This window comes from Limanda limanda, chromosome 1 (assembly GCF_963576545.1).
Source record: "Limanda limanda chromosome 1, fLimLim1.1, whole genome shotgun sequence".
NCBI classification, from domain to species: Eukaryota; Metazoa; Chordata; class Actinopteri; order Pleuronectiformes; family Pleuronectidae; genus Limanda; species Limanda limanda.
In genome coordinates this window covers 19,561,100-19,583,754 of record NC_083636.1, presented here as the reverse complement: position 1 = coordinate 19,583,754, position 22,655 = coordinate 19,561,100, and the positions used below count along the sequence as shown (strand labels likewise).

General features: G+C 46.5%; 1 protein-coding gene across 1 annotated transcript in view; it reads right to left on the bottom strand.

Annotated features, from left to right (window-relative positions):
• The window catches only part of syt1a (synaptotagmin Ia), a 32,471-nt gene extending 10,036 nt beyond the window's left edge, over positions 1-22,435 (bottom strand). The window contains exons 1-5 of the mRNA XM_061069305.1: positions 22,267-22,435; positions 10,793-10,965; positions 8,040-8,165; positions 3,216-3,383; positions 2,314-2,481 (exon numbers count right to left, since the gene is read on the bottom strand). Of these exons, the coding sequence (XP_060925288.1) occupies positions 2,314-2,481; positions 3,216-3,383; positions 8,040-8,165; positions 10,793-10,965; positions 22,267-22,435 (804 nt within the window). The remainder of the gene's footprint in view (positions 1-2,313; positions 2,482-3,215; positions 3,384-8,039; positions 8,166-10,792; positions 10,966-22,266) is intronic.
• Positions 22,436-22,655: the final 220 nt, after the last annotated feature.

The window sequence follows — 22,655 nt, the reverse complement described above, 5'->3', positions numbered from 1 at the left end:
TCCGTATTCACAGCAGATGCTCACTAAGAGGCCAGATGAGTAAAACCCTGTCATCTCCTGTCTAGAGCTCACTGGATACTGCTCAGTCAACCAAATCTGAAGCTTGTGTTTACCTGTTTACCTTTTTTCAGACGTGTTGTTGCTTTTGTGGTTCTGCTCTCGGCAAGATCAAGTAAAAGGGCAGAGTAGGAGCGAATTAGAGTGTTAGCGGTGTTCTTGAGAGAGACCAGTCTACAAAAGGTTCTCGAGGATCAAGAGGGACGCGCCCCCCCCCCCCCTCCCCTGTGACAGAATGTGGCAGCTCATCCCACCATCGAGGAACCACAAACAAGATTGTTATTGTTTTGTGAGAAGAGACGACAACAAGACGACGTTCCCATGGAGCGAGGAGCAAAAGTTTGACTGATTGAGTTCGACAAATCTAGGGATTCTATTTATTAACTTCAATTAATTTATTTCGATTTATATTCATGTATTTATTTTCATTTAATAACTTGTAATAACTTTCTCGATTTGTATTTATTTGTTGGTAGTCATTTACTTCTTTCATTAACTTGTATTTATATTTCTACTTGGTTTACTTAATATGCTTCTCTCGCGTTTTTAATCTTCCTGTTTTGCTCAGAAAGGTTATTTTTAATATCAGCCCCCACTTTACTTTGTCACTCATCAGTGAAAAAGCTGGAAAAGTAGCGACTGCAATCACTTCACTGGTTCACGCAAATCACCATCACAACACTTATTATCATACACATGAGCAGAGAGCTTTTCACATTCTGGTCGTATCCCTGATCAACACCAGGAGCTGACACACGGAGAGAAACGCTCCCTCAGGTCACTGAATATTCTAGACATTTTCCTGCTGTATTCTCACATGAGCTAACCGCTATTTTTCCCAGCATACTGGAAAACTTTAGGAAATGGTCCAGACCCGAGTGTCTGTCTGAGAGCAGCTTTGTGGGTCTCACAGGTTTTCACTCCCTCATACAAACAACAGAGGGTTGATCCTGTACGAATTCTTAATACTTTGTTCTTCCGATCATCAGTGTTTTCATGTGTCATTTCGCCCACAGCCCCACTCATTTAATTTCTTAATTTATCCTCCATCATTTCACTCAATCATTTCACTTTGATGACGAGGTTCAGGTTTTAATGAAGACAAACACACGCTCGTCTGGAGGCCAGCGGGAGAAGGAGCTACGCTTAATTATTCCAGTGAAGAGCAGTGAAAAGGTGCTTTTCATATTTTCTATCAGGAGTAAAAAGCCAACTGCTCCCTTTTAAACCTAAAGGATAATTTTTGGAGAATGTGCTCTTTTATATTTGACCTTAAAAGTGAAGAGAATTTGACGTGTGTCGTGTAAGTGGAGTGTATTAAAACCTTGATTCTATTCACTCTGCTGCCATTTCGCTGAACTCACTGATAACAGATTTATTTTCCGAAGTGCAGCTCTTTCTTTGAGCTGTTTGGAGTGAAACGCCGTCTCCTTCCAAAGCTTCCTCTCTCCTTTAAAACCAGATTTGACGGGGAGTTTGGTGATAAAGATATTCACAGATTCCTTTTTAACCCCAGGATTTAAAGAACTACATCAATACAGTTTAAGCTACAGGGGCCGCCACTAGTAAACAATCTGAATAAACACAAGTGTAATGTTAATTACCATTCAACACACATGCAGAGTAGAGCATTTAGATAATAATAATTATATTAACAAAAGATTTGACATTTTCAGCAGTTAGAAGGTCGAGAGGAGCAATTTCCATGCTCGACCTCTGCTCCTTCCTGAGCCTGAAACAATCGCTCCTGTGAGTCGAGCCTTGTGTAAAACTGTCACGTGCGACAGGTGCAACCGAACGTACAGGAAGTCTAGTGATGCCCTTCAGCTGGAAACAACACCACTCGCCGCTCAGCACTGTTATAATTAACCTTTAAATCAAACCACCATAATGCAAAAGAAAAAAAAACAGGTTCCCCCGGCAACGCTTGTGATATGCCGTGACATTTACCATGAAAATTGAATCCCCTGAACTGTTGCCTGGAAAGTCACACTGCTGTTAATTGAAGGGGAAGTGTGGACATGTGATTAAGTGACATTTCCAGGGGAGATGGATTACATCGGCCACGGCACCGCGTCCGCACTTCAAGCACAAGTGCTTCAGCAGAACCTGGCAGAACAATCATTGTGATATTCTGAGCAATAAAAATGTTCCTCAGCGACACAAATTATTCCGCACCTCCTCGTTTCTCCTGCACTGGCAGTTTTGACGTGTGTGTGTGTCCACCTACACAGGTTTTGTTTGACCAACTCTTACCTCCTCCTTCTCAGCACTTATCAGATCCCTCCACTCCTCTGTGATGTGGCTGAAGTCCACCTTGTTCATGGGCACCTTGATGTCCCCGATGGCGTCGTGTTTGGAGAAGCGGTCGAAGTCGTACACCGTCATTATCAACGTTTTCCCCCCGAGCTCCACGTACGGGACCTGAGGAACGTCGAGAACAGACATGGTGGGAAAAGTTGTTAAATTGAAATGATTTGTTGCACGAGAAAAACTGAGAGTGTGGGAGCGACTCTGTGGTTTGTCCCTGACATTATCTCACAGAATCATCTTTTATTCTGGAAGGTGTCAGAGCTGCTTAGAATCACCTGTCTCCTGCTGTCTCCAACACACATCACACATTTGGAATTAGAAAACTCACACACACACACACACACACACACACACACACACACACACACACACACACACACACACACACAGAGCAGGGCATTGAGATGGATATCACATCACATTATGCTTAACTTACACCAAACACCTGCGCGCTTCACTGTCAGGTGAACAACAAAACTTTCGCTGCTGCCGAGCAACAGCCCTGCATCCATTATGGCCGAGGCAAGGCCGGGTGGGGGGGTAACGGTGCATCTGCCCGTGTTAATCCTGAGCACGTTGAGCCTCAGTGTGTGAGTGTGTGTGTGTGTGTGTGTGTGTATGTGTGTGTGTGTGTGTGTGTGTGTAACCGTGAGAGATATTCTGTCAGGAGCTTGTTAATGTGCCAGCTGGTTGCTGTCTCCACACCTTCCCAACATTCAGAGCTGCATGCAAATCAGATTGTCAGTGGAACCAGAAGCTCCTCAGCTGCAGGAGAAGTGCTCGAAATCCACAGATGTTTTTTGAGCATTTACTTTGAAATCAAACTTTTGGAACATGAGCCGTACCTTGAAGGTGAACTGTTCGTTGAAGACAGGATTGAGCGTCTTCCTGTGGACCTTGGTCTCAAATTTCTTCTTCTTGTCGGGCAGCAGGTAGACCTTCACGTACGGGTCGGACGTGCCGCCCATGTCCATGGCGGGCAGCTCGGCCGCCTGGATGATCCCCACCATGAGCTGAGAGAGAAGAAGTGAGAGGATGTGATGCGTCACAATGTCCACGGATCGTCCAGGTTATCAGAACGTGCACCTTCATCCCACCAACATCCTCACAGATAAGGAACGTCTCGACACATGTCTTTTTTTATCACAAGCAATCATCTTTCACAATAATGAAGATTCAGGGTCATTTTTCTGGGATATGGCGCCAATCTTAGAAATGTATGTCAGTGGCTGAGGAGTAAAGGTCACGGTATGTCAGACTAGGAATGACTAGGGGCTGGTTCCCTTCACATAAGGCCGATAATTGATAACCACAACACGGGGGGGGGGGGGTACCCGGGAGGCTGATTGACCTGCCAGTCAGAGCCCGACTCAAAGACCTCTCAGGAGGCCCCGGCTAGTCAGTCAATCAACTTCCTATCAGGTAGCCATCAAGCAGCAATCTGGAGGCCGGCCAGGGCACTCAGCCGTGGAGCAGTACAGCTGCCGGGGGGGTGGGGTCCGTTTACTGTGGTGGAGCTCCCAGTGACGCAAGAGTTGGAAACAATGACCTCCAGTTGGTAAACAGCACGAGGTATGAAGCAGGTCTAGATGTATTGATACGCGTTGAAAGATTTGAAAGAAGAGACTCTCAGACTTAATAGTTTAATCTACATGGGTAACGGCTACATCCATTGTTTGGTTCCTAGTTTTGTTTATTTCACGTAACATTAACACACAAGAGGAATATTAGATGCACCACACCCCATATTGTGCTTGTTTATGTGTTGAAGTTTAAAAAACACACTGAAATGTTTTGAAACAATGAACCAGTCTCCTGATTGGTTCTCATCAGCCTCGACCTCGACTACCAGCAGTGAATCACAAATCATCGCTAACACTTTCATGAACAGTCCCATCTTTAGGGGGAAAAAAAACCCTAATACTCGCACTTTTCACCATTGTTGTGTCTTGTTAGTAGCATTTCCGGATATGTGAGAAAGATGTCTCTCTGATTTATGTCATATAATTTTCCTTTGCCAAATCTGAGAAGCACGTTGGCTCCAGATTACAGAGTTTCACAGGTTGTTGGTGAGATTCCAGTAGAGAAAGGTCTTCATGAGAAGTGTTACACATGGTCCATGTTTAGCCAATGAACCACAGACACACACAATTGCAATCACCATCAAACATATGACACCAATGAACACACCTCAAAATACATGGAAAGTAACTGCTGCCCAGGTTGTGCACAACACGTTGAAAACAATGAAATCAAATCTGTCATAATCACTCACTTGTGTAGTTTATCAGGATTCAATTCTGCAAAATAACTAAATAAAAATAAAATAAGCTTATTAAATAAACGTAACTTATTTTGGCTGTTTTGTATTTACCCTGAACGTAAATGTGATCATGTTTTCCACTGTTTGTGCGGTGAAGCTGTTTTTGGATTCGGACCGTGGTGAATCCTCGTTGCCGGCTGTCTCTCTGATTTGCAGCCGTCAGTCAGCGTGGACCGAGGCAGACACAGCACGTCCAACCATCTTTACTCACAGACGCACTGACACTCGAGAGCAGATCAAATCAGGATGTGGTTGGAAATGTTGATTATGAAACACACTGCTCCTTCAGCTGAGCGGGTTTCTCCCGACGCCGGGCGTAACTCCCCCCGACGGCCACAACACACAGTCCATCTGTTGATGTAAATAACACACTAGTGCCGCTGTGAGTCTACGGAGCTTTTACAGACTTCAAAATCAAAAGTCAACGTACACGTCAATTTTGTTTTGTTCCCTAAATGATGCGGATTGTCCAAAAACAGGGGGAAATGAGATGATTGTCCAGAGTCCACTTTCATCTACAACGAATAAAAACACAGGAGCAGTAATGTTTGAGTTTCTGTCCCTGTTTGTTTTGGCTCCAATTAGAAGTTCTGCTTAAAAACTTCTGCACAGCCAACTAATGGAGCGTCGCACCTTTGAGAGCAAAAAAACACAAACAGCTGTGGCTGAGTGTTTGCACATCTGTGTGGGTGTGTCTGTTTACTGAAGGACTCGGGCGCTCACACGCTGGAGAGGCTGCAGGTTTTAACCCGTCTACTGTTTGCGTGTTACTCTTCAGTCCACTGAGCAGCACACGGACCAGAATCACCACAGGGAGGGGGGGGGGGGGGGGTGGGGGGGTGGTTCAGCTCTCAGTCCCAGTGGATCATGGCTCTGCTGTGACCACACACACTTTCAATAATTCTCCTCCACATGAATATTTACTTTAGGGCTTTTTTTTGTTGAATCCTGAAATAAATAATAAAAAATAAGTATTTTGAAATTCTTCGCTTCATGGTAAGAAAGTTTAAAATGTAAATCTTCTGACCGGACACGGAGCAACAGTCCTGCTCTGGACCTGTGAAAGGAGCAATGAATATGGTAATGACGTTGAAAGTCGAAATGACACTGTAATCCTCCGCCTGCTGTGCCGAGCGGCTCTTTGTGGTTCATTTGCTGATGTTCTCCTCTGCCGACGAAGCCACGTCGCCGCTCATTGACTGATTCCAATCTTTTACAAAACCCTTTAGTCTCATTAGTGTCTCGGCACAGTGTCATCAGCACCGGGGGGGCTGCAGCCGTTTGTGGTTAACAGACAGAAACAAAGCTGAGAAGTTAATCTGCAGGTTTTTGTTTCATCTATTTACTTCCTTCTTTGTACACACACACACACACAAACACTTGCATATTCTCCCCAGGCCTGTGTAGGTTTTTTCTGCAGGAACTCGAGGACTTCTTAAATTGGAAACTCTAAGGTATGAATGTTCATGCAACGTTTAAAATCCGACTATTCGTTTTTAAATACTGAAGTTTAACGTTTTTTCACAGGAAACAGAAATAGTAATACTTTTTGTGGCTGTTTCAGATCCAGACGGCATTTTGCCTCATCTCTGTTCACCTGACGGCAACTTAAGTCTGCTCATACGTGATTGGCTTCCGGTTGAAAAATTTGACATAAACCATAACTGTAGAATTATCCTATATATATATATATATGTTATTTTACATATATATATAACAGAATAATGGTTCCTGTCGTGCTCCCTCTTTAGAAAATGCCACTCATTCTGTATTCACGGAAAAAGGAAACTACAGCCAAGGCTTTAAATCAGTCGCCCGTGCCGGTTTTCTCTCAGCAGCTCTGCGGTGGCCTCAAAGCCTGAGGATTAAAAAAACATTTTCCTGACGGCCACTGTGCCTCTGGACCGCGTGTGTCACCGAGCTGAAAGTGGGTCGGATGAATGACTTCCTCCCCGGGTTTCCACGTCTGCCTGTTGTGAGTTTCTTTAACTGCGGAGTGGCAGCGAGCCGAACCCGGCGTCTCCGAGGTCACTGCCACAGAGCGTGAAAACTGTCATCCATTCATTACACTTTAGCTCCACTGTGCAGCTTATTACCAGAGTAATCAGGAACCTCATACAGGGACCTGTCACTGCCTCCCCCCCACATGACAGATCAACTCTGTGAAATGTAATATTGTCCCTATAATAACCATTTTTATAAAAAACTCTCAATTTCCTTTCCCTTGCAGAAATCAGGGTCTGGCGGAACACTAATGGTGTCTGCACCTTTGAATTTGATTGATATCATTATTGGCTCAATCTATATATTGTCCAATTACTGAGCTTTCAACTTTTTTGATGGTTAGGTTGTGAAAGTGACCTGCAGGGATTAAAGCTGGGACCAGTGACAAGCTGATCCATCGCAGACAAAAGCCAGATGTTGTGTTAGTGGGTTTTTTGACCAGTGGAAAAAAGGCTTTACTTTGATGAGTCCCAGCAGCTGCTGCTACAGAGCACTGATCACCTGTTTAAACTAATTATATTGATATTGAACGAATCATGTGTCGAAATCGCACCAATGGAGCCAGATGTTTGGGCCCTTAACAATACACATGTGAGGCTGATAGGATGAACTGTTGTTGAGATATGCTAAAGATTCCTGGAATTATTATTATTATGACAAAGAAAGGAGACATGATTTGTGTGTGTGTGTGTGTGTGTGTGTGTGTGTGTGTGTGTGTGTGTGTGTGTGTGTGTGTGTGTGTGTGTGTGTGTAACTGTGGAGGCTGTACCTACTGTATGAGTGGGACTCTGTGTACAGGAGCATTGAGTTTACTGTCTCATCTCAGCCTGTCACTTCTGTTTATAATGGTGAGTTAGGTAACCCAGAGAGGGACGGCCCGTGTTCACGCACCGCGTCTATTATCTGTCACACAACATCTGGAGCCAGGAAGCTGATGTGCTTCCTCATTTTGGCTTTTTAAGACTCAGTCACTGGAAAGACTCAAGCAGATGGAAGTCTGCAGGGGCTGTTTCCAATCAGGTAGAAAGAAAAGAAACTTATTCAGAGATGAACTGAATCCCCGTAGTGAAGTGAATCTTTGACAAGGCTCAGTGGCCGTCGCACAAACTCGACCACCGTGATATCCCTGTGAGATCGCTCTCGAGCTTCAGTGACTGTTTACAGGGATGGTATAATGAAACAACAGGAGAATGTTGTGCACAACCTGGGCTGGGTCCGGGTGAGTCTCTGGAGGGATGAGAAGTTGGACCACCTCAGAGGTTTCGGGGTGACCATACTTACGAGGAAGGACCTTTCGGAACAACGACACACACTGAGAGGGATTCGGAGAACAGATCCTTACCGTATTCTCCGTGAAATTGTAATCCAGGGAGTATTGTAATTTGCCCAGTTTCTCGTCCTCCTTGGGCGTGGCCTCTTTCTCCGTTTCGGTCAGCCCTGTCTCCGCATCCTCCTCATCCTTCAAGGCCTGAAGGAGACACCCACCAAGAGTCAGTGTCGCCTGTTTGTCGCTGGCGCTAGCTCCCAGCCAGCCGTGCCCCGCCCAGGTCCTGCCTGTGGACCTACTCCTGTAAAAGCTGCCACTTGTTTTATGTTGTGTAAGGGGGGAAACAGGGTGGGGGGGAAGCAAGCACTAAAACAACATAGCATTTAACACCAGGACATGCTCTGTGATGCACTAAAGCCCCGGGCCTGGTCCCCTGATGATGCCGTTCTATCAATCTTTGGGTGTTTCTGTCTAAAGGGAGAAAAGATCAAATGATGGCGCCAGAGATGAGAGCAATGGGGCAGGCATTAGAGGAAGAAGAGGGGGGGGGGGAGGTTTAGGAGGGTAGGGAGACAGAGAGGGGACAGAGAAGAAAGGGGGGAGAGAGAGAGAGAGAGAGAGGGAGAGATGCTTCTGGAAAAGATCACAGTAAGACAATTCCCTTGATTTTTATCTCAGGCAGATCAAGTCTCTGGCAAACTGGGAAGTGTCCGGACGTGGCCCTTTTCTTTTTTTTTACGTTAGCCTGGCACTGAGGTGAGGGTAGCAGGTGGTGGCACAGGGGGGTGGGGGGAGGAGAGGTAGGGGGTGTCGGCAGGAGTCTGTTAAAGGACCAACATGCGATTGAAGAGGCAAAGAGGTCAATCAATCAAGGTCAATCATTCAGCTTCAAACGGTGCCTTCAAAGACGTCTCTGTTAGGCATGCAGAGCATTCTCTGTCGGTCAAACCAGTGCTCTCGTGTGGCTCCCCATTCCCAAGTCTGGCCACGCCCTCAAACATAACAGTCGCATTGTCATTATTACCCCGGAAAGCCGTAAGGCTAAACCCCTCCCCCCCCAACGCCGATGGTAGCTAGAAGCAATCATGCCAGCGGTGGGTGGGTAAGTGTTGGTAGAGGGGGGGTTGTAATGTATATCGGGGGGGTGGGGGGGATCTGCTCCTATTAGTTTAGCAAGTTGCTCATGTGAAAGCAAAAGGCTGATCAACACCGATTTTTTTTTTTTTTAAATGTTCCCGCTGAGCCACTTGGTCTCCGCCTTCTGCAAACAATTTTCAAATTTAGTGATTCTTGGGTTTTCACATTTTGACGGAGTAAAATGAGTAAAAGTAGAATGATCGAGGTGAGAAAGGCCTTGTTTACACTAGGGTGGAAAATGATTAAATTCGATAAGAAGTAAAGTCTGTATTGCTAACGTTAGCTAGCTAGACTTAGCTGGCAGCACAGAAGCAATAACCGTCAAGATTTAAACATTTTAATTGAATTGAAAAAGTCTGTTTGGCTTAATATCCGCCTTAGTGTAGACAGGGCAAAATTGTATTTATTAAGAGTATTTAAAATGATTTGTTTTATGAATATCTGCTGCAGGAATCTGCTTCACTTACAGATGATTAAACTTGTGGAGCCTCTTCATCATTCTACGTTTGCCCACTTGTTTGAAAGGTTTAATTGAATATTCAAAAGGCCGGAGACTTCAGCTTGGCACAAGAATCAGTGTGGTTCAACCTTGTCAATGCGCACCCAGTGTTTTGTTTCATACATATATATGTGCATATGCAGGTTGTACACACATATATAGAGTAGATATACATGTACTGTGTGCATAGTTACATATATTTGGTTCTACAGGAGTAAGTTGTTGTCAAGAGGCTATAAGAAAACGTCAGAGCAGCAGGCTTAAGAAGATCCAACAGCAATTGGGAACCTACCGCCAGTGACCATCCCGAAAGGTCATCAGACACAACACAGATAAGGAGGACATAGAAGGAAGAAACACAAATTAAAACAACCACACACAGGAGTTAATACAACCAGGGTCTGGGGCACACCAGGAGAAATGACCACTGTGCCTCGGGCGACATCAAATTCACCGATGTTGAAGATTAAACGAGAAATAAACGAGTTTCAATGAAGTCTCAATTTATGTGTTCTTCTACAATAACGAAGTCAAATAACATATAAAAGCATTTTCTATTATTCTGATCCATCTACGATATCTCTGAAGTAATGACGCTGCTGAAGTGTCAGTGTTTCATGTGTTGCCGCTGAAACGGTTCGATTAAATCCCCCCCTGTTGGTTTATGGTTTGCTGAAGTCATTTCTCTGGGTGGATACCACTTCATTACACGGCAAATGTTACTCACTCTCTTCAACAAGTGAGCAGGTCCTCATGTGAGACCGAAAAACAAAACACTCACAGGAACCGAAAAAGTAGGAGATAAAAAAAAAGGATAGAGAGACTGAAACGCTCTCTTCACTCTGAAGCCATTTAAATGACTTTCATTAAGTCTCCTGGAATTAGACTTGATTTGTTTTTAATTCAATCAAATGAATAAATATAATAATTCGTTTGGCAGAAATGAATAAATAATATCTTACAAAATACATACAGTCAAATGTCAGGCATAATAAGTTAAAAAAATGTAAAATGTAAAATGTAAACAATTTAATCAGACATAAAAACACTAAACAGTGTGACTGTATATTTAAGACAATTCTGATCAGATAAATTAAGATTTTCGCAGAACAGGACTAAACTAAATTAAATTAGCGGGTATGGGGACGGTTCTTTTCTCAAGTTCTAAGCAGCAGTAGTTGAAAGATCTTACCTCGGTTGGGGCTCCATCCTTCACGTCCATCATGTTTATGGCGTTCTTGCCCTTGTCTTTGCCCTTCTTTTTGTTCTTCTTCTTGAATATCCATTTTTTGCAGATGCAGCAGCAGCACGCCAGCACCAGGATGATCGCCACGAAGGCGATGGAGACGATGGCCCATGACGGCACTGGGGAGAAAAGGAAAGAAGGTTGGATGACACTTCTGAAAGAAAAACACTGCTGTGAGAGGAGGAGCCGATTTCAGAGAAATGGGCCAGAGCAGTATTTGAGCCAGAGCTGCACAAAAGCAGTGATTATAGTAACTGACAGGTGAGATAAAAGCCGGGAGCTGTGTGCAGGCAGAGCTGGCACGCCGGACGAGCACCGGAGCCAGAGCCCGGCTCCATCAGGAAGTGGCAGACGTAACGATCGGTGCTGACTGGTCGGACAAGACCCGACTGAACGGCTCCAGCCAATTCAGTGGAAGTAACAGATGTTGGCATTTTCCACTTGCCATTTAAAAAAAAGACGCTCAACGGCCGACACCTTCACGGGAAAATCATCATCGGCAGCTCGGTGGTGATTCTGCAGGAGGGGGGGTTTGAGAGGTTTGACCATGAGAAGTCAAAGGAAGCAGCGAGAAACAAATGGGTTCTGAAGTTTGACGTATTGTGTTCACACACTCTGAAATTTACCTTTAAAGAAAAAGATTGGACATATTTTATGTTGGAATTAAAGGCTTTACGTTTTACTCTGAAAAAGACGATGTTGCATTTAGTAGTTTAGAAATGTTCCTTTAGAAATTTGAAATCAATGCTTTAGACGTAGAGGTACCTTTGTGTTTATGATTAAAAGTCCTATCAGACGTGGAATCAGCAGAGGAAGGAGAGTTGCGGTGTTTCCCTCGCACCATATGTTGCTGCTCCACTGTTTGGATCTGACTGGATACATTGGACAACTGGTATTTTTAAGTGTGTCACCAGCAGACTGTCAGACACTGACGGCTCTAACAGCCTCCTGCAACCACCGCGACAAGTTCCTTAACCACAGCCGGCAGTCGGCTAATAATCCCCGTGGAAGCACAAAGGTACAGTCTACACAACACACACACACACACACACACACACACACACAAGCACAAACACACACACACACACACACACACACACACACACGCACACAAAACAACAATGGAGGAATAAGTGGGTTGTTTTTTTAACTACTTAAGAGACGGCAGAAAGTCCAGACAGGCTGAAAATAATGAAAAACTTCAAAACAGACGTTATAATCAATGCTCCTTTTTATAACACAGCAGACGGCAAACATCTCAGCCAACGGGTCATAGATGCAACAAACAAAAACCAATAACATAAAACAGGTCAAACTTTTGCCTTTTGAAGACTTAATCTGTGAAAAAAGAAAAAAACATCAAAATCACAAAAACATTTAACAGTCCCGTCTGTCTGGGGTTTTTGCTCAGCAGCATTCAGCCGAGGTTCCTTCGCCAAGGTCCAAGAGGAGGGAGAGAGAGGAGAAAAATCAATGGTGTGTTGACTCGATCAATAAGCACTGTCCTCTGAGGAGAAACAGTGAGTGATGCTCTGAAATAACTTTAGGATCCACAGCTTTGGCCTCGGGGCGCTGGGGGTAATGGAGGTGACTCTGGATGAGCCACGGAAAAAACAAGGTGCCGGAGCTGGAGGTGATTTTAACTCTTGACTTAAAAAACAAGACTGAATTCCCATTGAGAATTTATAAAGTTTGAAAACACTTTATTGTTTCAGTATATACTCATTGATTTGTTTCATCATCACTTTTTCTATTCTCTAAACATCCTTCCACAATTTTTATTACATTTTTCACTCATTGTTCTTGAGTCAGACATAGGAATTTTAAATTGAGGCTCAGATGAACAGTAGTCAAAAAATAAAGAGACAGTAAAGTTTGATGACCTCAAAATGCTGATGTTGCTCTCCTGTCATTCATCACTGCTCAGAACCCCCCCCCCCCCCCGACGGAATGTGGCTACAGTAGAAGTCAAGGCATGAACCCGGGCCCTTATCTTATCCATCAAGTGCACGTCTTCCAAGTGAGAGGCACTCGTGTGTTCCTTAATTAACGGAACCTGAGTCCCAGAAAGCAATAAGAGCGTCCCCCTAATTAACTACATTGTGTGACTGTCTTTTCTCCTGAGAGAAATGGAGCGAGGAAGTGAAAAGAAAGAGCGAGAGGGAGCGCCGGCCCGCACACGCCGCTCCGCTCTTCAACTCCCAGCACTTATCTCCCGTTCCGCCATGTGACACGGCATGGTAAATGGAGTTTCTCTTAATGGAGGGGGGGGCGGGGGGGGGGGGGGGGGGTTGTAATTCACGTGTGCTGTTCCTCAAGGCTCAAATCACTTTTCAGCCAAACCAGAGAGCAAACCAACGAGAAACCTTCCAACACTACGAGTGACATACTGTGGACGGCTGATATGACCGCCATCAAATCCGCAGCTTAAAGCTTCACACTGGGTTTTCTTCTACTGAAGGTTTTGGAGGAAAAATGTTCTTTACTGGACGAGAAATAATATGTCTCTCGTATTTTCTGTCAGGCTCGAGATTTTCACCCTGGACCGATCAGAGAGAATAAAGCTGAATCACTCCAGAGTTTCACAGACACAGAAAAGCAGCTTGTTCTTCATTCTCCTCATACGATGAAACTGGTTCCTAATTCTATCGATTCTGACCATTAATTCCAGTTCATTTAATTTTTATTCCAATATAAGTTACTTGAACAGTAACATAACATAACATTCATAATATGAAAACTTGACCTGCTTGCTGTCGTATTTTGTATTTCTATAAAACCTACTGACGTAAGTTATGTTCAAGAAAAATATGAAACAAAAGGGAAAGAAAAAAACAGAGTCCATCAGTGCTGGAGTGTTTCCTAATTGCATGAACACAGAGAGTGTGTTCAAGATGAAGCCGATTAACTCCAACAGGTCTTGATTACAAAAATCAGCCTGTCTTGGTAATGTGCACAATTAGTGACAAAGAGTTGTCCCCAGTTTTCAGTTCTCAACACAACAGGATCCATCATATTTCGTGGACGTCGAGGTAATTCGAATCAAAATGAACTTTTGCTAACTAACTTTAAATGATAGATCCATATTTACTGCAGCAAACGGAAAAGGAAGTTTAAGTCTATGCAACCAAGCTGAAATCTGATGTTTTGTCTTCGATGCTCCACGCTGACGGGTTCAGATTCTCAGAAAGGAACTCATCAGATATCGATTTCGAGCCGAGAGGTCAAAGAGAAACAACCTCAGCATATAGCAGGCAAGTCAAAATTCACCAGCTGACATTTTGTGTCCTTTCCACAAAACAGCTTGTGTTCTAAAAGTCACACAGATATACAGGGAGATTAAAAAGTACGAGGAACGTGTATGAGTCGTTCTCACAAATATGTGGACCTGTTTTCCACCTTTACACAAATTGGATCTAACATTTGTTTGGATTAATTCTGGTTTTCAATGCTATTACTCAAACTCATAAAACATTGAAAAAATAAATGTTTCCTGACGTTCTATATCCAGTGAATAGTACGGCTACATTAGAGACCTATGAACCGGAATAGAGCTGGATGGATGCATTTGAACGTGTTTTTTTTATGTATGTGTGTGTGTGTGTGTGTGTGTGTAATACTGCATCTGGGTTGTATCCCCTTCCAGCAGCCCACACTAATCCAATGTGACAGGACTCTGTTGGTCAATTAACCTTGACATTATATCTTGTTATGCCTATGAGAGCAACACTGTGTCTGCGCCCTTTCAGCCCCCGAGGCTCGTCTAAGCAAACAATATGGTGCAGGGAGCTTTTTCCAACTATGTGTGACAAGAATTTTTCATGAAGTTATCGAGAGCTAATGACAGTGAGTTTCTTTTTTTTACGACAAACGGGATTTAGCTTCAAAAATGTCACGTTGTGGCAGGACAAGGAAAGGCAGAGACGCAGGTACTGCTTACTGTTGTTTAATCAGTAGTCAGGAAGAACAGGCACATGTTCCCCATACGGGAAGTATATATAGCTACAGACTTTACATTTCCCATCGACCCACTGGGTGAGAGGACACACCCATGAGTGCACGCCACACAGCCCCCCCCCGAACACCCAGAGGGAAAAATACAAAATGGGACAAAAGTCAGTACCTCTCAGGGGGTTTAACGAGGCGACCATAACGGCTACGCCGATCCCCGTCCGCAAACGCAGGGGTGAAACAAGCAGAAGGGACATCATTTACAACAGACACAGGATCAGGAGGCACAACTGGAGAAAACAACACAGGGGTCTTAGAAGGGGGGCGACCACGACGGGGAACCCGGGCCGGTAGCACCTCTTCGCCGGCCAACAGATGAGCTGGCTTAAGTCTGTCTAACGAAACACGCTCCCTGCGCCCGCCCATGTCCAGAATGAAACTTTTAGAACCCGCCTCTAACACCCTAAACGGGCCGTCATACGGGGGCTGGAGGGGAAACCGGTGAGCATCGTGACGCACGAAAACAAACCGAGCGGTCGCGAGATCCGTTGGCACGAAAGACCGAGGAGAAAAATGATGCACGGGCACTGGTGCACAAGCGGACTGTGACGCAGGACGCGGAAAGGGGGCCGAGCTGTGAGGCAGAAACTCCCCTGGGATGCGGAGCGGCTGACCGAGCACCAACTCTGCAGGCGAGGCATCCAGGTCAGCCTTAGGAGCCGAGCGCAACCCGAGCATCACCCACGGCAACCGATCCAACCAGTTTGCATCTGAGAGCGCAGCCCGCAATGACGCCTTAAGCGACCGGTGAAAACGTTCACACAAACCGTTAGCCTGGGGGTGGTAGGCAGTGGTACGGTGAACCTGTGTGCCCAAAGACTTTGCTAGCGCCGACCAGAGCTCCGAAATGAACTGCGGGCCTCTGTCAGAGGTGATATCAGACGGTGCACCAAAACGTGAGACCCAAGCTGAAAGAAAAGCGCGTGCCACGTCCGCAGATGTCGTGGAAGACAGAGGAACCGCCTCTGGCCACCTAGTGGTCCGATCTACCATGGTAAGGAGATGTGTAAAACCCTGGGAAGGGGGAAGAGGCCCCACAAGGTCGATATGCACATGATCAAAACGCCTGGCTGGAATCAAAAATGGCTCGAGGGGCGCCCTAGTGTGCTGGTGAACTTTAGCTCGCTGACACGCCACACATGTGGCCGCCCACTCCTTGACCTCTTTGCGAAGGCCAGGCCACACAAACTTCGAAGACACCAACTTCACCGACGCCCGGACACCCGGATGAGAAAGAGAGTGCACCATATCAAAGACCCGACGGCGCCAAGCAACCGGCACCACCGGGCGGGGGCGGCCCGTGGAGACGTCGCAAAGGAGGGCAGGCCCACCATTTTGCACAACTGCCTCCTCCAGCTTCAGACCGGTACTCGCAGCTCTCAGTGCAACGATACCCGGGTCCCCAGGTTGATCGGCAGCCAGAGCGGAAAAATCAACCCCAAGATGCACAGGGCACACCAACACCCGCGACAGGCAGTCTGCAACCGGGTTCGCTTTACCCGCCACATGTTGGATGTCCGTTGTGAATTCGGAGATCGCCGCTAGATGGCGCTGCTGGCGAGCAGACCATGGCTCTGTCACCTTTGCCATAGCAAACGTCAATGGTTTGTGGTCAACAAAGGCTGTGAAAGGGCGGCCTTCCAGCAGGAAACGGAAATGACGCGTAGCCAGGTACAACGCTAACAGTTCCCGGTCAAACACACTGTATTTTCGCTCACTGTCTCGCAAACCGCGGCTAAAAAATGCAAGGGGCTGCCACGCACCCGCAACCCGCTGTTCAACAACTGCACCAACAGCCACATCTGAAGCATCGGTCGTGAGGGCGATGGGCGCCCGAGACGCGGGGTGCGCCAGAAGCGCCGCGTTAGCCAGGGCAGCCTTAGCCCCCTCAAAAGCCTGGATCCTCACAGGGGTCCAATCAACCTGGTCCTTGGCTTTCTTAAGCTTCAAAGCACCATACAATGGTTGCAGGAGTTGGGCCGCACGCGGCAAGAAACGATTGTAAAAGTTTACCATGCCCAAAAACTCCTGTAGCGACCTGACCGAGACCGGACGGGGAAAATCCGCAACTGCATGCACCTTCGAGGGCAAAGGAACCGCACCCTGCGACGAAATGCGATGGCCCAAAAAGTCTATGACAGACAGCCCAAACTGGCACTTGGCTGTGTTGACAATGAGACCATGCCCATCAAGGCGCTGGAAAACCTGCCTAAGGTGCGACAAATGTTCATCAGCCGACGAGCTGGCCACCAAGATGTCGTCCAAATAGACGAAAACAAACGCGAGGTCACGTAGCACCGAGTCCATCAATCGCTGAAACGTCTGCGCTGCGCCTTTAAGGCCGAACGGCATCCGCAGGAACTCGAAAAGCCCAAACGGCGTAATGACAGCAGTCTTGGGCACGTCCTCTGCCCGCACAGGCACCTGATGATAACCTCGCACCAAATCGATTTTAGAAAAAATTGTCATGCCCGCCAGACGAATCGAAAAATCCTGAACATGCGGAATTGGGTAACGGTCATGGGCCGTAATGTTATTTAAACGGCGGAAGTCGCCGCACGGCCGCCAAGAACCATCCGCCTTGGGCACCATGTGGAGCGGTGAAGCCCACGGGCTGTTGGACCGCCTAACGATCCCCAAACGCTCCATGGTAGCAAACTCCTCCTTCGCGGTGGCTAACTTCACGGTGTCGAGGCGACGCGAACGTGCGAAAACGGGCGTACCCGCAGTGGGAATGAAATGTTCCACGCCGTGTTTAGTAACCGCGGCAGAAAATGCGGGCGTTGTCAGCGAAGGAAATTCCGCCAGTAAGCGCTGGAAGACATCCTTTGACGCCGCAAAATTAGCGTGTGTTAACGGCCCGGGTCCCCCTGACTGACACGGAAAAGACGCAAAAGACACAGCATCAATGAGCCTGCGATTAGTTACATCCACTAACAACCCATTAGTGCACAGAAAATCTGCTCCGATAATAGGAACCGTAATGGAGGCTACAACAAAATCACACAGAAATTTGCGTCCATTGAAACACACAGTCACAGACTTGGTACCAAACGTCTCTATAGCGGAGCCGTTAGCCGCTGTCAGACGCGGACCACTGCCACGGGCCGAGAGGTCCGTAGCTGCAGGAGGGAGAAGGCTCTTCTGCGAGCCGGAGTCCACCAAGAACTGATTACCTGATATGGAGTCATGAACGAACAGCAGCTCCTCTTGATCACCAGCGCCCACGGCTGCTACCGAGCGCCGGCTCTTCCGTTTCCCGGTGCCTGGAACGCGCACGGAGGAACGCAGCGGCGCGCCTTGCTGCCGAAGCGCTGATGGAAGAAACACAGCTGGCCGCGCTGTGTGCGGGTGGAGACTGCAGCCGTCACTGCCGGAACCTCGTTCTCCAACGTCGACTGCGAGGACTCCACGGCCACACTCTGCACGGAGACGTTCCTCGAAGTCAGCAGGATCCGGTCCGCCTCCTCAGCTAATCCACGGAAGTCGCCGGCCGCCAAACAGGAAGAGTTGGCGAGGGCTGCGCGCACCTGCAGCGGGAGCTGGCGCAGAAAGATGTGCGGGAACAGGAAACCCTCATCCTCGGAGCCCAGCAACGACAGCATCTCGTCCATCAGGTCCACTGCCGAACCATCACCCAAACCGGGAAGCGACAGTAGCTTGTCCGCTCTCTCCGCGGCTGACAAGCTGTAGCGCCGGAGGAGAAGCTGCTTGATGGCGGTGTACTTTCCCCGCAGCGGCGGGGCTCGCAGGAGCTGCATCACGCGCCGGGTGGATTGCTGGTCCAAAGCCGCGACCACCAAAAAATACCTGGAGTCGTCTGCCGTTACTCCTCGCAGATGGAAGAGAGCCTCGATGTGCTGAAACCACGGCGCGGGGTCGTTCTGCCAAAACTCCGGGAGCTTAACGTGCTCCGCGGAGCTGTTCGATCCTGGAAGCTGCTGCGCCATGGTCGTCGTGGAGACACGGTCCACGGGAGCCGGGGAAGAAAAAACGTCTTCCCCCGATGAGGAAGGGACACTATCCTCCTTCACCTCGAACATGTTCAAAAAAACGGGGTCACCAATGTGGCAGGACAAGGAAAGGCAGAGACGCAGGTACTGCTTACTGTTGTTTAATCAGTAGTCAGGAAGAACAGGCACATGTTCCCCATACGGGAAGTATATATAGCTACAGACTTTACATTTCCCATCGACCCACTGGGTGAGAGGACACACCCATGAGTGCACGCCACAACGTGACACTTACAGGAATAAGCTTTGCCTGGGCCTTTCTCCTTAATGTTTCTATCTCTGTGTTTGTGTTGGCTGAAGCTTCCTGCTCCCATTTATCTGCCATTCCACATGTGCGGCAAATCCAATCAACACAACAAGATCCTGCGGCATTACCACGGCTCATCCATCAGCAACCAGCCCCATCTCCAGCAGCCCCACTACAGCTTGGGCCAGGCAGCAATACACTGCTTGTTTGCCTCCATCCCGACAGTTATCACGTACTGTACATGTGGTATTTTCCTTTTCTCTATATTGGATAAAATGCAGCTCCATTATAGCAACGCATTTGCAGGAAGCCTTCAAGTTGGAAGTGGTGCGACATTAACGGTGCTGGAAATGGATTCACAACAATGGATGTCGATAAATGCCTGAGATAGAGAAGCACCGATTTTCCTTTCTGAGGAAAAAGTAAGCAGTTAAACCCAAATCAGATGTTTCTTAACCTGCTGTCTGCATTTTGATGGAAAGAAAACCAACAACCAAGTGTTCTTACTCCCAGATTGTTCTGGTTTAAGAAACCCAAACTTATTACTTTTTGCAGAGACGTATTCAGTCCACAAGCCTGGGTTTAGCCAGACAAAATAAAAACTGTGGTATTAAACATGTACGATTGAGTTTTGGTTTAACTTGACCATGCCATGATAATCAAGGCATTTTTCTTGTTTAGAAAGTGGACGATCTGGAGTTTTCTTTAGATCTTTAGTATGTTTATCTCGGCAGTGAAGAGGATTTCAGATTTATAATATGAGGATTTGCTTCTTGCGTTTCGATCAAAACAAGCATCTTGAAGACGTGACCCTGAGCTCTGGGAACTTCTGATGGATATTTTCTTCTTACAGGTTTCTGACGTTTCATAAACAGACTCAAAGAGAAATACTCAACGGAATAATTACGTTTGGCTTCGGCCCGACAGAGTTTTAAATAAGATTGCGAGGTCCTGACCTGTTTCAAAATGAACCTCTCTGAACAAATTTCCCTGACATGTGTTTAGAATATCTAAAGTTTAAAAGGAACACATTCAATTTGTTTTTTCTCACGCTGAGGGATTCACCCACAGATGTGGCAGAGGCGATAAACCATGATGAATTCTGCAGATCTTTACGCACAGAAACTTAGAAACAGGTTTGGCCGACGTGACGGCTCCCTGCTGACAGACTCAAACATCAAACTAGGTTATGAGGCCTGAAAGAAAAATCTTCCCGTAACAGCGTCAGAGTCTGTGCAACTTCTCCTCTATTCCCTTATTTCCTATTACCTGCTACCTGACTTTCTCCAGACGGTATCGATATTCCACAGAGTAAACAAGGCGACGAGCATTCATCATCAGCTTAGCAGCACCGGGGAGTAGACACACTGCTTCTGATTGAAAGGGCCCGGGTTGAGAAAACAGTAATTTGGGGACTCTGAATAATGGACAGGCTTTTTTTTGGATCGCACCGAACTTTTCTGCCCGTGGAACACAAAAAGAAGACTAATCTAGTTCTCCAGATTACGATGTCATGACTTGGAAGCGATAATGAATCGTCTGCTCTGGCTCTGAAGGTTGTGTTGTCAGGCTTTGGGCGGGAAGCGGCGGGAATAGCTATACGTCTCAATGACAGACATTCCCTGTGAAGCCAGAGGGGGGGACGTCGTCAACCTCAGCGGCGCCGTACCATAACAACAGTGAAAAGAGAAGATCCTGTTTGTTTATCCACAGCACGACTTCAAGATGGAGATGCATTGCTGTTTTTCATCGGGTCCACATGGATATGAGGCGCACGAGGTATCGCCACAAGCTGTATGAATAAGAAATAGAGCTTTTATTTTGGTAAATATGTTGCCTGGTGGAGATAAATCTTCCTCTGAGTTTCTCTTCTTACTGCCTCCCTGTGATATTAGATCTCTGGGAAGCGGGAATATGACGAGTGCTGTCATTCGCTAAGGAAATAGGACGTCTCTCTTCCACAGGAGCCATTTCCTGTTGCAAGAATTACTTCCACATGAGCCTGTGGATATTTCTATATTTAGATTTCAGCTGAATGCAAAAACCCCTTTGGATCTGCAGGCAGCGCTTTATCCTGCACGACACAGCCACAGCCATATACTTAAATTCTCATGTGGATGTGGAAGGATTCAGTGATAAAAAGGCAGAACGGGTTGCATTAACTAGAACAGAGGAGACAAATCTGACTAAAAGCACAAGTGAGATGGAAAAACAGGAAATACTAAAAGCTGCCGCACAAATTATATTCTGCCGAAAGCACTAGAATTATTGTCGCCAGATGTTTGTTTTCCTCGTCAAGTGTTTTCATTACTTCTCTCACAAGATGATTTAGTGAGAAATTTCCATCTGAATCATTAAATACTTGAATTTGTTTTTTAACAGCTTTGACTCAGAAGCCACGAAAACAAAAGCTGGGATCAGTCATTAGTCTCCTCGGTTTCCAGAAGTTTGTCAAAAGGTCACGACTGACACACGCAGGTTTTCTTGGTGCGTCACAGAGAAAAGTTGAATCATTTGTTTCTGTCACGGTTCCACCAGGATCAAGATGAATCCATTGAATGGCGTCTAATGGATTCATCAGACGGAGCATAAGTGTCGATGTTTCACGATTTTTCTTGAGGTTAATCAATCTCAGATGTTTAAAAAATAGAAAATCTACAAACATTGAAACATCTTGTGATGGATTAAAAGTTTTCTGGGCTTGAAACTCACCGAAACAACTTTCTATTTCATTATTTATTGTTCTGCCGGTGACGTCCAGCAAGGTGTTTGTCTGACTCTAAGCAGGATTACTCGAAAACTACTCAACCAATTTACATAATATTTTCTGCAGGGGTGCGGCATGACCCAAGGGAGAACCCATTAAATTTTGGTGCAGGTCCAGGCGGATGCAGAAATGTATTTTTCCCACTTTGCCTAACATGGGGAGATATGTGCTCGCCGGGAGCTCTTCTAATTAAGTTTTGGGATTTATGAATTGCTCGGTAGTTGAAATGTTGGCAAAGCAACGGTGAAAAAGGTCTGTCACAATTTCCCAGAAGCCCAAATCTTAGTTTTGTCCAACACACAGTCCTAAACCCAGAGATAGACACTGAACTAGCATAGATGCTGTTGTCTCACTGGCTGAGGAGAAGGTAAAACACACTTACAGGGGATTTTGTTCAGCTCGTTCATGAACTTGTCCTTCAGCTTGGAAAAGGCCTCGTCCTTCTCGCCAGGGCCGGCCATGTCGGTGGTGTTGGAGCCGGCTGTGGAGGAGGAGGCGGTGGTGGCCATGGGCGCCGCCGCCGCCAGCGCTTCCCTTCGACTCTCATCCATCGTGAAGATGCTGGGCAGCCAGGCAGATGCTGGACGAGAGGAGAAAAGGGGAAGAGGAGACTGTTTGTTTTTTTACTTCCTGTCACAGATGCATGTCAGCGGCGCCTCATCATATGACCGAGTTGATGCAGAGCGTGCGAGCAGCTGCTGGCTCAGCCTGAGTAAACATCAGCTGGGCTCCACAATGAATTGGCCAGTGCACCGAATTCAGAACAAAGCT